Source organism: Clupea harengus, chromosome 8 (genome assembly GCF_900700415.2).
Source record: "Clupea harengus chromosome 8, Ch_v2.0.2, whole genome shotgun sequence".
NCBI lineage: Eukaryota > Metazoa > Chordata > Actinopteri > Clupeiformes > Clupeidae > Clupea > Clupea harengus.
This window is the reverse complement of record NC_045159.1, coordinates 4432989-4450404: the sequence shown is the minus strand read 5'-3', so window position 1 is coordinate 4450404 and position 17416 is coordinate 4432989. Positions and strand designations below refer to the sequence as shown.

Below are 17416 nucleotides of genomic sequence, written 5' to 3'. Positions count from 1 at the left end.
CAGTATCTTACGCGAGCTAATTTAGCTAGCTAGCTAATACAGTGTTTTGAGCAGCTCACGGTGTGTTGGTTAGCTGGTTTTTGGGGGAAATTGGGGTATTGGTTATCTTAAATTACAGTATTTTACGCAAGCTAATTGACCTAGTTCTGTACTATACAGTGTTTGGTAAGCCCGCTGACAAATGGTTGTTGCCCCCCCTGAGAATTTCTTCAGGAGCCGCCACTGCTCAGGACACAGCATAAATCTCTCCAATCACGTTTGTAAATTGGCGATACGGCATATGCACTGTGTGTGTAAAAAGCATAAAGAAAATGAGAAAAAAGATGAAGACAATGAATTAGTGGAGTTGATGTGGTTGTTCATATTGATGAGAGCAAGTTCTGCTACAAGAGAAAGGTATGTTAAAGGTACAAAGTTTCTACATCTTCAAAGTGGAATGAGACTGCCCATTTCAAAACAAGCCTATTGCAGTGCTCCACACAGACTTGTCCTAGTATTAGGTGTATATAAAGGTTGCTATTTGTTACTATCTATGTGTGGAATGTAGGGCACTGTAGATTGCAAATGGAGGATTATTTGATGAAAGCACAGTCAAGTCATTTATTTGATGGATAAAAACAAGAGCAGATATGTTTTTATTAAGTATATAGCCTGGTTTCAAAGCAAGACTTATCCACTGCTTAAAAAATATGTGTTTCAATTTGGTTTTGAAACATGTTTTTATACCACATTCCCCTCATACAATGTTCTCCTCCAACAGGGGCTCCTCATGAAGAATCCTCTTAATGTCAAGGGCACTGAGATCCAGAGTTTGGTAGCTTCCTTCTAGAATAAGCTCCGCCACGGCACGACCAATGGCTGGAGACTGCTGCAGCCCATGGCCACTAAATCCAGTGGCAAAGTACATATTTCGGACCTGAGGATGGATTCCCAATAAGCCGTTCTGATCAAAGGTGTTGTAGTCATAAAACCCAGCCCACGCACTTGTAACCTGCCAAAGAAACATAGTAATGTATTAGTCACAGGTGCATAATTAGCTTCTTGGCTGGCAAGCATTGTTTGGTAGATGGACATGAAACAAAGCAACAACAAAGAGCACAACATTGCAACGTTTTTAGATTCAGAAGACTATGTACAACGGTCCTGTTTAAGTACAGTTGACCCCCCCCCCCCATCAACAAAAATATGGTGTGCTTTTTTTTTAAGTAAGTTAGCATGAAAAACAAAACAATGTCTCAGTTTGTTCATGTACTCTATACTGCTGTTTCTTTAAAGAGCCTCTGGTTTCAAATAAGACTGCATAAAAAAAGAGAGCTATGCCTCAAATAAAAAAAAAACATGGAATGGCTAAAGCTACCTACAAACAATGCCTTGCACAGTCAGGCTTACAATCAAGTTCATGACCCAGTATGTTTGAGTGCAGGCAGGCTGTCAGTATTGAACTAGTTATGTTACCTCTCTTTTTGGTTTATGTTAATGCTTGCTTTTACATTTTGGTTGCCTGTAATTTACCAAGACCATCAGTTGTGAACATAACAATGGTGACATGTGCATTATGAATCACTTTTAAGGTGATGTGAGCTATGACCATTTGTTGCAATTAATGTCACCATGCATTCTGTATCTAACATTAGCTGAGGAATTTGACAGTGACGTTAATGTCAAAAGTGATTTTGATTTATTCACAAAACTGTTTTTTGTTTGGCTACACAATTTGTAGTGTACTCCAGCAAGCTGTATACTCTAGCAAGATGTCTACCCACAATAGCCTATGGACTTCTGCCTTGTGGTGAAACACTCAGAGTAATGTGCCATGGTATCCAATCTCTTAACCTGTGTTCAAATGATTTAGAGTGGATTAGCAGCAGTTTGTGTAGTTTTATCCGAACACTAAATAATGTTTAACATTTGACAAATGTTTGACAAATAAAGTATCACATTGTCAGTGACATATGCAGATACCATGTCAGTATCATTTTTTACAATGATGCACACTCAAACTTTCTTAACAGATATGTCAGATCGTCTGCTCTGTATGCTGTGGAAGTGTTTATTGTTGCTAATCATTTGCAATTTAGACATGAAAAGAGCAATCCATCACTGTGTAAATGTGTGGAACAAGATGTTATAATGCCCTTAAACAGTACTGATTGTTGGCAACAAGGAGACATGAAAACGACCATCAGATTTGGCCTAATAACCCATTCCCACTCCTCACTGCAACCGTACATTCAAATAAAAATGTAATGACTGCTAAACTAGGCTTGCCAACTCCGGTTGAGTGAGATTTGTTGTTTGAAGTTGACTGTTCTAGGCCTCTTCCAAGCAAGTTTTTACGGTTCCAGTTGATTTGAACTTTTAAAATATTGCCCTAATTGTAGATATGGGCATTTTCAGATGAGTAGCTATTTTTCTTATAGCCATTTGTTAACACACTTGTGACACACTTTTCCCTTATTTGATGTGTGTGTTCTCTCATCCTTCCCATGTTAAAGAATGAATAAGGGAATTTGGCCTCTGTCTCACCTCATATTTGTACCCCAGTGAAACAGAAAGTCATGGATTACTGCTTGAAAGTTCCAAAACATTTTGATCATCTTAAAAAAGTAAAATATAAATGCAAGAAATGCTTTAGTTGTGTTTATAAGAATTTCTAGGGGTGCCAATAATTGTGGCACATGTGATTATGTTAAAAATGTATATTTTTTGTTAAAGGCAGGTTTTTTTTCAAAAAAATGTAGTGTGAGATTAAGCTAGTTCACCAAAAGGTGAATTTTGTATAACCCTTTTTATTTATCTTTGCCAGATTTCTATTGAAAACAAGCATGATCATACTAACCGAGTAGACTTGAACAATCTGGTTGTGCAAGGCATTGTGCGTACCTAGTTTATTTTAGTTTAAGTTTATTCTATAAAGCAGGTGCACTTTTTTTTTAGAAAAACTGCTCCTCTAAAACAGTTTTGAGTTGGAGTTTTTATTTACTGTGCTTCATGTCTGTAAGACAAAAAATAGGCCAAAAAGGCTAAAAACATTTAGAAAAATCAGGCTGAAAAGCATCATAGCTTTTAGTTCCCTCAGCACATATCAACTGCACAGTTTCACATTTGAAGTTGTATATACAGACTTGCCTTTAAACATTCAAAAGCAGGAACACGATGGGCCAAGTTAGGCCAGATTTTTTCTTGGAAGAAATCATGGTCAACATCAAGGTTTGTGCTGTCTGGCTCCTCTACCTGAAAAAGCAAGAACATTTAGACCTAACCACGCACACCTACACAATCAAAGATCAATAATGAACATTTAGACCTAACCACGCACACCTACACAATCAAAGATCAATAATGAACATTTAGACCTAACCACGCACACCTACACAATCAAAGATCAATAATGAACATTTAGACCTAACCACGCACACCTACACAATCAAAGATGTATCAATAATGAACATTTAAACCTAACCACTAGGGATGGGCATAATTAATCGACTATCGATTAATTGATGATTAAGAATTTCCTCGATGACATTATTTTTTCATCGATAAAATTAATGCATGTTCTGTTGCGTAGTGTGCGTGTAATTAATTTATTTTAGGGCTGTCAAAGTTAACGCGTTATTCTATGAGATTATTGTGGCCGAGATTAATGCAATACATTTTTTTAGTTAACGCAACTTTGTTTACTTCCGGTGTGCGTTGACCCATGGCACGAAACCGCGGCGTGTCTGCAGTCAGTTAGATAGGAGAGACCGAGACGGTAGTTGAAGATGGAGAGAGCTGAGGGATTTTTGGGTGGAAAGTTTCTGTTTAAGAGGCAAAATGACGGAACAATCGACAAAACTAAAGTTGTATGTAGCATTTGTCAAGCTGAATGTAGCTATCACAGAAGCAGCTCGTCTTTAAGTTATCACCTTAATGCAAAGCACCCGACAGAAAGCAGTCCCAGGTTAGATGGTCGCCAACCCACACTCCACGACGGAAATACCTAGACCAGTCCGTGAAAAGGTTACCAACGCTGTAGCAGTTTGGGTTGCCGGTGACTGTCGGCCCATCAACATAGTTGAAGACGGTGGGCTGACTGAGGTGATTCGAATTGCTTCAGGGGACAATTCTTACGATTTACCGTCGAGGGGCACCATTGTGTCTCGCATACATTCCTTGTATGACAGCGAGAGAGTACGAAAAAAATACTATTTAACAACAGTGTCTAAAAAACACGCTGTCTGAAGTGATTACTCGTTAATTTATCAGATTTAGTCTTTAAAAGAAAAACAAACTTTTAATCGCGATGAATCTAGATTAATGAATTTAAAAATGTGAGATTAATTAGTTAGAGAAAAAAAAAAACGAGGGTCAGTTGTGTTTATGAGCACCGGCTTCTAGCTGTCGGCTCCGCCGCTTAAGAGTAGGTTACAGCAGTGCATATTTTCAAGTGTAACCCTTGAACGGATCCCGTTTAACTGCCACAAGAGTTGTCCATCTTGTAGCCTAAGTTTAACTGCCACAAGAGTTGGTTCATCTTGTAATAAAGATCTCAATGAGGAAACACACTGTGTTTTTTCTATTTTCACTGCATTTTAATATAGCATATAAATAGTGAATTTTAATATAAAAATATTAATGATTAATCGAAAATCGATCGTTAATTCTCCCGACGATCGATTAAGACAATTTAATCGAATGCCCATCCCTACTAACCACGCACACCTACACAATCAAAGATCAATAATGACCTAACCACGCACACCTACACAATCAAAGATGTATCAATAATAAACATTTAGACCTAACCACGCACACCTACACAATCAAAGATCAATAATGACCTAACCACGCACACCTACACAATCAAAGATGTATCAATAATAAACATTTAGACCTAACCACGCACACCTACACAATCAAAGATCAATAATGACCTAACCACGCACACCTACACAATCAAAGATGTATCAATAATGAACATTTAGACCTAACCACGCATCCCTACACAATCAAAGATCAATAATGAACATTTAGACCTAACCACGCACACCTACACAATCAAAGATCAATAATGAACATTTAGACCTAACCACGCACACCTACACAATCAAAGATCAATAATGACCTAACCACGCACACCTACACAATCAAAGATGTATCAATAATGAACATTTAGACCTAACCACGCATCCCTACACAATCAAAGATCAATAATGAACATTTAGACCTAACCACGCACACCTACACAATCAAAGATCAATAATGACCTAACCACGCACACCTACACAATCAAAGATGTATCAATAATGAACATTTAGACCTAACCACGCACACCTACACAATCAAAGATGTATCAATAATGAACATTTAGACCTAACCACGCACCCCTACACAATCAAAGATGTATCAATAATGAACATTTAGACCTAACCACGCACCCCTACATAATCAAAGATGTATCAATAATGAACATTTAGACCTAACCACGCACCCCTACACAATCAAAGATGTATCAATAATGAACATTTAGACCTAACCACGCACCCCTACACAATCAAAGATGTATCAATAATGACCTAACCACGCACCCCTACACAATCAAAGATGTATGAATAATGTTTCACCTCCTCAGGGGACAGGCCTGTGATGTAGTTCCCTCCAAGCCCCTCTCTTCTGAAGTACACTCCTGAGTAATCGATTAAGAAAGGGGTGTCCAGTCCTGGCCCGTGTGGACTGTGCACTACATAGATGTATCTGAAAACACAGTACTACATATGAAACACTCGAGTGCTGCGCATGGAGTGGATATGGAGTTTGATGATTTACAAACATTTAGAAACACTAAAAGTTTGGATATGTAAAATGAAAAATATTAATTTGATTATTTTTGAAAGCATTCTCAATTTACAGCACTTTTCCACAAGTGCCTCAAACGTTCGCACAGTACTGTATAAGATGAGAAGCTTAGCAAGGCTTTTGTTATACAATAAACACAAAAGTAGACTGACTAGTGGACCAAACTACAACAACTTCAAATACAGTGGATAAAAGAGAACACGTTTCTGATACACTCCTGCTTCCTCAGAGAAGCTCATCAAATATACATTTTATCCATCAAATATACATGCTAGAACATCTTTACATATGCTGTTTTAAACCGGATCCGGTTCAATTGTTACTCCATAAAAAGTGAGGTATACGACAATGAAATGGTTTTGTATTTGTAGCGGGGCAACATGACCACATACCTCTTTCTGGGCTCCACTGGTATGGGAGTGCCTGCCTCCATTGCGTGAGGGCCAGAGCCAATACCCACCATTTCTGCTACTGTTCCAGAGTTGGCACCTGCTGCATTGATCACCACAGTACACTCTACAGGCTGGATTTCCATACTGTTCGGCATCTGCACCTAGCAAAGAGATGCCATTGGAAAGATAAACAGTACAATCATCCATTCATGAAAGATAAACAGTACAATCATCCAATCATGAAAGATAAAAACGTGACCTACATTTGCATGTGTTATCCTTTTGATGTGGAGCCGCCCGAACTCTTTGCTCTCTACTGAATGAACTCTGTGATTAAAACCTGGACGGTACAAAAACATTTAAAATTACAAACTAAACTTTTTCATAAGTTCTTTATACTCTGTATAACAATTCATTATCATATTTTTCATAGTAACTTTCACAATGAAAGTTACCTGCAATATGAATATTGTTTTTACATTTTAAACACCTGTGTTTAGAGTCTAATCACGTAATGTTTGTTATAGCCATTTACTTCTTTAGAACACTTGAAGAAAAATAAGTGTCAAAGATCTTGTGGTAATTATTGATTGAGACATTATTTAATTTTCCTCTTAATTTTCCTTGCATCTTATAGTAAGGAATCGTGCTTCAACATATGGCACCCATTGTGAAATTCTTCTCATAAACCATGCTGGACCTCCATCTACCTCTTCTCTATATCTATATCAAGTTGTTGACGCTGATGAAGTGTCTATATTACTAGTTGTTGACGCTGATGAAGTGTCTATATTACGACTAGGGATGGGTATAGTTTGGGTTTTTGCCGATACCGGTGCTAAACCGATACTTTTAAAACGATACCGGTGCCTAAACGGTGCCTAAACGGAGCCTAAACACTTGGCTTCCAACTACAGCTTCAAACTTCTTAACTTCAAACTATGAACATTATATTAACTGTAAACAACAGTTTATAGTATACTTAAATACATATAAATACATACAAAAAACAGCTTCAAACTTCTTTTGCAAAAATATGAGCATACTTGCCTTTGTAGTCAAAAATGTATTATTTTGTTTGCATTTATTTCATGAAATGTCACCATTTTATGATTTGTTTATACCCATCTTTTCTATCTTGTTTATAGTTAATCTTGTTACTTGAACACACTGAGTACAAGAAAATGTGTACTGCCCCTTTAAGAGACTACCGTAGGTTAAGGTAAGCTGTCATCTCCGTTTATTTTTCAGTCTTCGGTTGCTGATCTGCTGTTGACTCTTGCTTTCTCTCCCCTCTTTTCACACAATTGTTTTGTTGCATTTGCTGCACGTCGCAATGTTTGAATCTTTTTGTGCGAAATACAGCCACACTTTTGACCGTTTACCTTTCGGTATTTTCTCTGTTAAAAGGTTGATGGCTAGTTCTGTTTGTGCTTGCTCTGTGAAATGCTGCCTGCTCTTCACTGTCATAAGACTGTTGCTATGAAAACACCAATGAGCGTGAGCGACACAGGAAAAAGTTTACATTGGGAGCTGGGGCAGTTTTACATGTGCCCCACGGAATCTGCCTAGCGACCGTGTTCAATTGGCTCAGGCACCGAAATGAAGCACCGAAATCTGCGTTGCATTTCGGTCCGGGTAGGTACCGGTTGTATTGGAACCGGTTCCATATTGGTACCGGTTCTCGGTACCCAACCCTAATTACGACCTGACTGTTCTCCATTAAAATTCTGTGACTTCTCTCAAGTAAAAACCTTTGACTTCTCCAAAGGACTGTTCAACGCCCATTGACAAAGCTTTGCGTCTGAAAGCGTTGAGGAGTGTCCAAGGGTCAAACCAGCCTTCATTCTCAAGCCCTGAGAAAATAAATATTTTGAGATAGTGAGAGGCAATTAAGTGTTTTGCCAATATTAAGTGTTTTTTTGTTGTAAATGTTGGGTATTTGAAGCAGAACACAAAAATGAGCTCACCATAAGAGGCTAGTGCCACTCCATCAGTATTGATCCATGGAAACATGCCTTTGAGTTGTGTTGGAGACAGGAGTTGGACCTTGGCGCCAGCATGCCTGATGAAAATGAAGAATCTGATAAGTACTCGGATGAGTCTGAATAGTAATCTAAATAATCAATCAGGCAAAGATAAATTACACAAAATATGTTTTTTAAGTACATACAAAATAAATACAAAATGTATGTCACCCAACAAAGTTTAGCATGATAGATGACTAGATAACTAGATTTGTAAGCAAAACAACCCATAATATATTATGCGTTTTAACTCCGAAAGCAAAGCTTAGATAGCTGAAAATGAGTTAACGTGGCTCAGGACTGCCCCTTTTTAGAATGGATTGCACGATTGGTTTGATACTTAGGAATATGTCGCTGCACTATGAACCTTGAGTTCACAACTGTCTCACAAGATACACAGCATTTCACATTGATATTTAACACCCCTTTAGCACACTTTTTTTTCCTTTCACGTAAAAGTAAATAGCGTGGTTGTGGTGCGAGCGCTATGTGCCACACACAAACACCTGGCAGAGTCTGCACTGCATTTTCCTTTTCCCACACAAAGTGCACCATCTTCTGGCGGTAGGAGCGTGTTACTAACTACCAGGCAACCAATAGCCCCTGAGTATTAACCTAGGGTAACTAACTACCAGGCAACCAATAGCCCCTGAGTATTAACCTAGGGTAACTAACTACCAAGGCAACCAATAGCCCCTGAGTATTAACCTAGGGTAACTAACTACCAGGCACCCAATAGCCCCTGAGTATTAACCTAGGGTAACTAACTACCAGGCACCCAATAGCCCCTGAGTATTAACCTAGGGTAACTAACTACCAGGCACCCAATAGCCCCTGAGTATTAACCTAGGGTAACTAACTACCAGGCACCCAATAGCCCCTGAGTATTAACCTAGGGTAACTAACTACCAGGCACCCAATAGCCCCTGAGTATTAACCGCAGAATTGCAAACATGTCTTAAAAAAATCAATGTATTAACTACTACTACTATTGAAGAAACTACTAGTGAAGAAATTGTGGTGTAGTTCAGTATGTTCTGCACATATTCAAGCACAAGTAAAACAAATAGAAAATAAGATTCATGATTATTTGATAGTGATTTCAGAGAAAAATATTACATGTACACTATTTACCTATTACTGCACCTGAACGTGTGTTAAATATTAGTAAAATGGCATTTGATAAAGTTTTGAAACGATCAGAACATGTCAGAATCACCCAAGTTCCCAAAACTAGACCCACCCACTAAACCCTTGTTTTCTTTAAAAAAAAACAAAAAAACAAGAGCCCTGCCACTTGCCTTTGGGTCGCATAGTTTGCTTCCATAATATGAGCACCCTTTTCACTTGCTAGGAAGAGGTACCCTGAGTGGTTGAACTGCAAGTCCACAGGATCCTCGTTGAGTACACCAAGATGATCCTGAGTGCAATATGAAATAGCAATGAAAGACCATTCTGATTTCTGACACAACATTGCATTTGAGTATTGAGATTCTCCATATTACATTGATATTCTTCAGGAAGTCAGCCGAGGCTAAAGACAGTTGAATGTTCTCTGCCAAAGAAAACTGCTGCCGAATTCCTCCCGCTGACAACACAGTAGAGGCCTGGGAATACTGGAGCAGAATAGGAGGGTTAGGGTTAGTATACTAGAGCAGAATAGTAGGTGAACAAACATATAGGAGGAATTTTCATCACATTCTTACAGCACATACATAGGTTCTTTACATTTCATATATGTAGACTAAGAAAAATGCTTACTGTAGGGTCCTTCTCCACAACCAGCACTCGCAAAGCATCCCGTGGTTTTGTCCTCTTTAGCCAGTAAGCTATCGACCATCCCACAACGCCCCCACCAACAATCAAGATATCCACCCTCTCTGGGGGGAGACCAGGGGTCATCTCAAAGGGCATCCAGTCACTGCCTGGGAGAGCAGCCGCTGCCTTGTCTTGCATCGTCTTCAAGTGAAGTTCTAGGTCTGAATTGATACACAGGACACAGTTCTATATTGACACAGAACAGACAACCGATTTCAGAAAGGATATGGTCAGAAATTATAGCCAAAACCAATTCAAGATGGCAGATAGTCTGACCTGGTTTTAGCTGGCCTTTCCACTCTAAAGAATACATTAAAGCAGCAGTTATGACTTTTGAGATAAACATTGACAAGTCCTCCAATAGCATATTCAAAGAATGGGAAGATGAGTGACCATGCCAAAGATTGTTTGTATGAAATATCTCGGACACTATTAAAGATTTGCTGCTGTGCTGTGGAGGAGCATGTGGCTGTTGCCAGCTTGTTGTGCACTGATGTTGTATCCTGCCACGCTTGCCATCCTCGTATAACTACAATTCTCATGCATCATTTCTGTCAACCATAACTAAACAGAAACTAAATGTCCATACATAATGAATCATGTCACTCAATCATAACTAAACAGAAACTAAATGTCCATACATAATGCCGGGCATCCTCTCCCTCTCCTTCTAGATCACATTATGCTATGGTATTAATACCGATAAAGTGGCCATATTACCTGCTGTTAAATATCTATCTCATCTTTATCTGTTCATCAAATTGATGTTTACTAACCAAATTTTTCTCTCTTATAGCGTGACCTTTGCCCTCCAATGGTGATGGCTGTGAAAACATTGTTTATCATCACCCTAACCATTAAATACATATACGCATTTTAGGCAACCCAAAGTCTACCCACTCACTTTGTCTATTTTCTTCCCCTCCTGGTCTATGGGATGCTGTAGTCTGTCCACCTGATGTACTTGCAGAACCCCTCTGCCTACACCTACCCATCTCCACCACACCGTCATGCATTCATTCTACCTCACTCATCTACATCTACATACTGTAGCCTATTTACACATAATGTAAATAATTGCCACCATCGACAGTTTTCTGCTTCATTGCTCTGCTCACCCTTGTAATAGTAACCTTACAAGTACACTGTATACCTGCTAAGCTATTCTACAATACTTGCACGCTCTGTCCCCATTTCATCCACTATACATTTTGTATGCGTCATGTACCGTATATACCATCTTTATGTTTGAATGCATCATGTACATTTGCCACATGTTTGTTAGCATGCTTATCCTGATAGCATGCCCCCTGATAAGGGAGCTTTTCCTTGCCCCTGTCACCTTTACTTACATTTAATTAAATTATTACTTTACTGTTAATAGTACAGAAATTTAGTTTTTGATACAAAACTTAGCATATCATGTAAAATCATAAAATGAACCAATTGTGGTAAAAAAAATGATGGACACCCTAGATTTAATATTTGAGGCACATTCTTTGGAGAAAATAGCGGGTGCCAAGTGATTCAATAGATGTCAGTGGGATTCACTGGAGGATTAATCTGCTGTAGCATCAGAGCCCATTATGTTGGCAATTAAAAACAAAACGGTAGCCCTACTGTGAATACATAACAACATTATTTAATTGGACCATTTTGGCTAGTATTCAACAGTTCATTAAAAATTGCAGGGAGATATTTTATTGTGAATAGTTGCAATACAGCTATTATAAAAATATCAACAAACATCCGGAGGTATCCTCTCAGGCAGATGAAATAGATGTTCATAAAAACCAACAAGATGGGTGGGTTATGTAATCCATGCAACTATTGATGCTACACCATTCACTGAACCGTCTTTCTCCGTTAACCAATCTTTGTGGTCAGGTAGTCGACTACAAACCAACTGGTTGTGGTGAACTGTAGGCATGAATTAATTAATTTTGTTTTCCATGCATGAGACATATTGTAGGCTAATCACAGGGAAGCTCAGGAAGACCAGTAATATTCCTAATGCTTTACACTCATGCCTATAAGAGTCTTGAGCAGCTATCTACACTAGAAAGTCTTCAGTAAAGGAATTCTAGGCATACTGCAGCTGTTAAGACAGAAAGCAGCTAGAAGGGTAAGTAGTGCAGCACTACAAATCTTAGATAAATATCCAGTTTGTTCACTTTCTGCCAGGATCCATTTCAGCTGTGTAGGAGGTTTGACACTCACTGTGGAAGCAATTCTTGCAGCTTAGGCTACTAGATAGGCCTACACCATGGCCTGAATAAAACAAGACTGCAACCTAGTGGTCGCTCCATTGCCTTTGCTTGGAGGGGGCACATTTGAGTGGATCAAGACCTGAAGCCCCTGACACACCAAGCCAAAAGGAGGTGAGCGTGTGCAGCCCTAATCTTTAGAGTGTGTCCTGCACCGTTGGCACTAGTCAGACCCCTGCAGGTGGCTTTTTGGTCCACGGAGCAGGTTGAATCGGTGTTAGAGTCACTGCCAGAAAGATCACTTTGATTGGCAGTTCAGCAAAACATTTTAAACAGAGATTTAATTTATCTCCAACTCTCGACACAGGTTCGGGAAAGCCGCTTGAGCCAGTAGCTGAAGTAGGCCTAGGCTACCCATGGTAGCATGGTTAGCAAACACTGGTAATGGTAAGCAAACGCTTTGTTTATGATTTGGTATGGAGTGTTATATCCCCTCACGCAAGCGCAGATCATATGTGCTAGTTGATACTTGACTGTAGTCTTTTTGACCCAAACACAGGTGACATGGCAACACAACAGTCGGCCTTCGTCACTGCTAGATCTTTGATGTCGGGTTGGTGTGTCCCAGCTTTAAAAGGGAAAAATTGTCTCAAAATTACGTCAGTGAAAGTGTGTTGGACAATCCACAACTGCAGATTCAGCACATTCATTCAGCAAGTTATTTACAAATGATATTTAACATCAAATGCAAAGTATAATGTATTTAAAAAAAACTAATTTACAAATAGATTCGTTCAAATGAGGACAGAAATCACAGAGTTCTGTGTTTGTGCACAGAAAATCACATTTGTAAATCACTGAATTTGTTAATCATGGTAAGTTACGTCCATTTACAAATAATTCTGAGACATTTTTCCTCTCCATATATTCTGTCATCTCAGACCTACTTTTAGGAAGATAGCTAGGTATATGAAGCAAAACATCAAAGTCACAGAGATACTGCAACTCTATGTACACAACAGCAATGAGGAGTTCTGTTCCAAAACTAGCCAGCTAAATACCTAAAAGGCACGCAAAAACCTTGCAAACACACTAACTGGTGTCTTTTGGCAGTATAGCTGGCAATGTCATGCCGTGAAAGCTTTTCTTCCATTTTTGCAGGGTATTCCAGCCCAGTATACAGAACTACACCGGGCATAACCGGTTCGCCCGTTTAGAACTACTTCTAATAAAATAAATCTCACTTTTGAAAAAGTCACTTCGTGCGGGTACTCCGGTGCTGACATGTTGAGTCCGATGTGCGAAACTGCGGGTGCGTGGCCAAACCGTCTGTGAGGGAATCGCAACAGCTTGAAGGTGGTGAATTCTTGAGGTTAACCTCAGGCAAGTTGACATTGTTGGACCGAGGAATTGTTCAGAACAGAAGAGGGGCAAATTATCTCGGACACCTGGCTTATTCAGTCAAGTCAGCTGGTCTAAACACACGCTTTGTACGTTGATAAAGCTGCAAATTTCAGGACCTCGATCTTGATAGACTGATAGTAAAATGGAATATAAATAAAACAGAAACATATCCACAAAAGCCCGTTTCCCACTCAGGCAGCGGTCCTTCAGCAGTGTACCGTGGTTCCGTGATCAGTCAAATTTGGTGCCCTTACTTCCGGCCAAATCTAGACCAAGACGTACCAAAATAAAAGTCACGAACACTATTTACAATTTGCCTTGATTGCCAAGACACATTTCTTGAAATTATGTTACATTTCCCACAACTGTTAACACAAATGCATAACTACGGAAGCGTAATGCCTTCACTTGAGTAAATAAATTGCCCTATTTTTCTAAATGAACGAGTTTATTATCTCGTTAATTCAGAAAAACAACTCTGCTCTCATTGGAAAACTTGAGAGCTCGGTTTCATGAAAACAAATATATCCTGCCTGTTTAGTTTAATCCACTTTTATTTTGGTTTTGTTTGAGACATTGGGAGATGCCTTTAAATAATGGTATTAGATGGTATTATTATTATTAGTTTGTCGACTTTGCGTAGGCACCTCAGGACTTGGCGGTTGTTCAGATGGAAAGCCCATTATGATCTGCTGGACCCTTAACGTAGGCTTAACATAGCTTAATATTCCAAGACAGTGATCAGTGATCACCAAATTTATTTCGGACATCTCTTGTCTTAAACCCTTTCACCTGTCAAAAAAATCAAAACCTAAATCCTTTGATTATGGACAATATCTTATTAAGCGTTTCCATTTATGCCCACTAAAAGGGTTAATGTATCTTAGTGTCCCAAAAAAGTTATCACAAAATCTATCTGGCATCTCACATGTCATCAAGACCATCTCCCATCAGAAGAGAAAACTGAAATACAGGGAATAGGTAGACCTATGTTAAGCACTGCCCCCTGCATTGCTGCCAAATTCTGACAGTAGACAGCGCTGAATAGGCACATTCAGTTTAGGCCTATGATACATATTTTTTGCAATTTCAAAGTAATTATCAGAATAATAATCTCTACACCATTTTGTCACTTGTACAACAGTGACAGCACATTGTCACTGGTTTGATCAGATTTAGAATTTACAGAATTTGAAAATGCCCTACTGTGATTTTCCTTGCGTTGCGTCAGCCGGCAGGTGTTTGCTGATGGTGCCCGCGATAAACGTACCAATCACCGGAGAAGTGAAAGAGAGAGCCTGGGCACTTACGCAGCTGACCTGCACCATTATGCTTGCCAGGGCCCTATTCGTCGTAGCTCGCTAAGCGCGTTAGCGAGCAAATTTTCAGGCTAAGATAAAAAACGCCCCTCTTTTTGGTTCGTGGAAGCAACTTTCGATAAATCACCATAGCAACATATCAATTAGCTCTAACCTGCTCCAGCGCAGGCTAACTTAAGTGTAGCTGGATAAGCTTGCCACACCCCCGGAAAAAGGACAGATCCCATTGACCAAGGAGCGATATTAGATAGTTAGATTAGCAAAGGGAAAGAGTTCTTTGCGATCGCCAAGATCCATTATTCCATCATGATGAGTTGTTGTACGAGCGCTACCGAGTCAGCCGACAAGGAATAATTAATTTACAAAATCTTCTCAAGTCATTTATTGCAAACACCACAGTCGAACATTGACTGTCTTGCGCTTTTTTGCGAGTGGTACATTTTTGTAGTGTCTGCGATGCGGAGAACAAAGCACTCATAATTATATGACAGTGTTATTAGTACACCATAGCATATCATTATTGTAGAAAATGATTAAAGTGGACTCATGATAAGAATAGAGAAATACACACAATTTATTTTCACTGCTTCAATTTATTGCATTTGTTATTAATACATTTACATTTAGTCATTTAACAGACGCTTTTATTCAAAGCGACTTAAAAGGGCATGTAAAACTACACCGAGGTAGGAGGTGAAGGGAATTGAACTAGCATCCTTGCAGTTACTAACCGGCAGCGATATCCTCTGTACCAGATCACACTTGCTGTCACCCCATATACATCCTCACACAACGCTTCTTGTCTTGCTCTCACAGCGGTGGCGGTGTTGGATTTTGCCATGATTATGGTCTTGTATTCTTCATAAGCGTTCAGCCTTTGATGAGCCGATATATATCCTGTCCTCAATCAGCTCGCTAATGTTAACGGGCTAAAAGGACAATTGATTAACTTAGCTTCAGCTCTTACAACGAACGGGGCCCAGGGCTACCCCACCAATTCTAAACAGGGGACACTTTCTGTCAACAATGATTGATCGACTGATTGCCTATTATAATTAACGACGTATTTGTCAGTTATTTTTGATTGACAGCCTGGTTTGACTCACGTGTTGTCAACATGTGAGATCGATGAGCGTAGCTCTGGTATGCGGGCGAGTGTGAACGCTTGATGTTGTCCCATGTTAAAACATGTGAGATGGATGAGCGGGATGCGGGCGAAAGCTTGATGTTGTTAAAACGTGTTTGCATCAGTCAGGCCTCAAACCTACAGACCCACACGACTGATGTCTTCACCATCGAGCTAGATGGCTGGGTACACTGTTAGATTTAGATGGATTTCATACATAAGATCATAACTCCACACACCAGACCGTATCTCAGTTTGACCCCCACTTTTAGTTTGCATAGCATCAGGCCAGCCATCAAGCTTGGCCCCTGACCTTTTGTCTATGTTGAGAGCCATCAGACGTGGTTCCTGGTTTTTGTGTGTCTTGGAACCAGAGCTATTAGACCCTGATTGTTGGCCTTTGTATACAGCCACGACAAGATGGCTGAAGCCAAAGGTATTAGCATCTATATGGCCATAACCCTTGGTCAAAGCTAGACTTCCCCTTTGAACTCTGATACACCCACTCCTCGTATCCAGAAGACTTTTCCTAGCAGCAGACATGCCTCATAGCATGCTCATGCTGTGTGGAGAGAACCATGGCTAGTGTCTGGATAAACGCATTCTTTCGCTAAGCCATCTTCCACAAGTCTCTTACTCTGAACAAAGCTAACTTGACCAAGTGTGGGCCTCTGCGATTTCATCAGCGAATTTCGCAGAAGAAACAGCAAATTCTTTCAACTCTAAACAGTCATATAAGTATGGGTGTGTCTCATCTGGGATTCGCTCTTAACTTAGAACAGAATTTATGAATGCTAAATAGCAGTCGTAAATCGTCCAGATTGGAGTGCGCCATGTTCTTAAGCGGTGAATTTGTGAGAAATTGTTGGCGATTGCGTTCACATCCATTCTACAGAAATTCAGGAATTTAGAAGAGTTTTATTGGAAAACCCTACACACAGCAATCATCTAAGGTAAGGGAAACCCCGACAGAAAACCAACTGGTCCTCCAGGTTGGGGGTTGGGCTACAGGCCAATCACCTGTTCCCAGAAAACAAAGATGATGAACTGAAACCGATGCGGAAATCCCCAAACCGGAACGCGGGAACCAAGCGACCTAGCATGGTGGAGGAAACACGTCGGGAGCTGTAGTCCTTAGATTTAGGTCCTTTGTTCGACGAGATCCGACGGGGAAGTGAGGAGTGTATATAGGGTGTGAAACAGGTGTGTGTGATTAGGTGAATGAGTCAAGTGCAGCTGCACGCAATCAGGGGATTGTGAATGGTGATGAAATGCAGCTGGG

The 17416-nt window shown here is 39.8% G+C and overlaps 1 protein-coding gene across 1 annotated transcript; it reads right to left on the bottom strand.

The window, feature by feature from the left end:
• Window positions 1-603: 603 nt before the first annotated feature.
• foxred1 (FAD-dependent oxidoreductase domain containing 1) lies at window positions 604-13940 on the bottom strand. Its single transcript, XM_012828179.3, has 11 exons — window positions 13530-13940; window positions 10022-10239; window positions 9766-9876; window positions 9562-9680; window positions 8204-8298; window positions 7988-8089; window positions 6497-6573; window positions 6234-6394; window positions 5610-5739; window positions 3130-3234; window positions 604-991 (listed from the first exon to the last, which is right to left on the bottom strand). Exons 1-11 carry the CDS (start codon window positions 13678-13680, stop codon window positions 737-739), a joined length of 1524 nt encoding a protein of 507 aa, XP_012683633.2. The 5' UTR covers window positions 13681-13940; the 3' UTR covers window positions 604-736.
• Between the last annotated feature and the right edge of the window lie 3476 nt (window positions 13941-17416).

Coding starts and splice junctions, on each gene's coding strand:
- foxred1 (XM_012828179.3), bottom strand. CDS start 13,680: ATGTCAACTTGCCTGAGGTTAACCTCAAGAATTCACCACCTTCAAGCT. Junction 9,681..9,765: donor ACTTCCTGAAGAATATCAAT/GTAATATGGAGA, acceptor TATTGCACTCAG/GATCATCTTGGTGTACTCAA. Junction 8,299..9,561: donor GCAAACTATGCGACCCAAAG/GCAAGTGGCAGG, acceptor CATTTTCATCAG/GCATGCTGGCGCCAAGGTCC.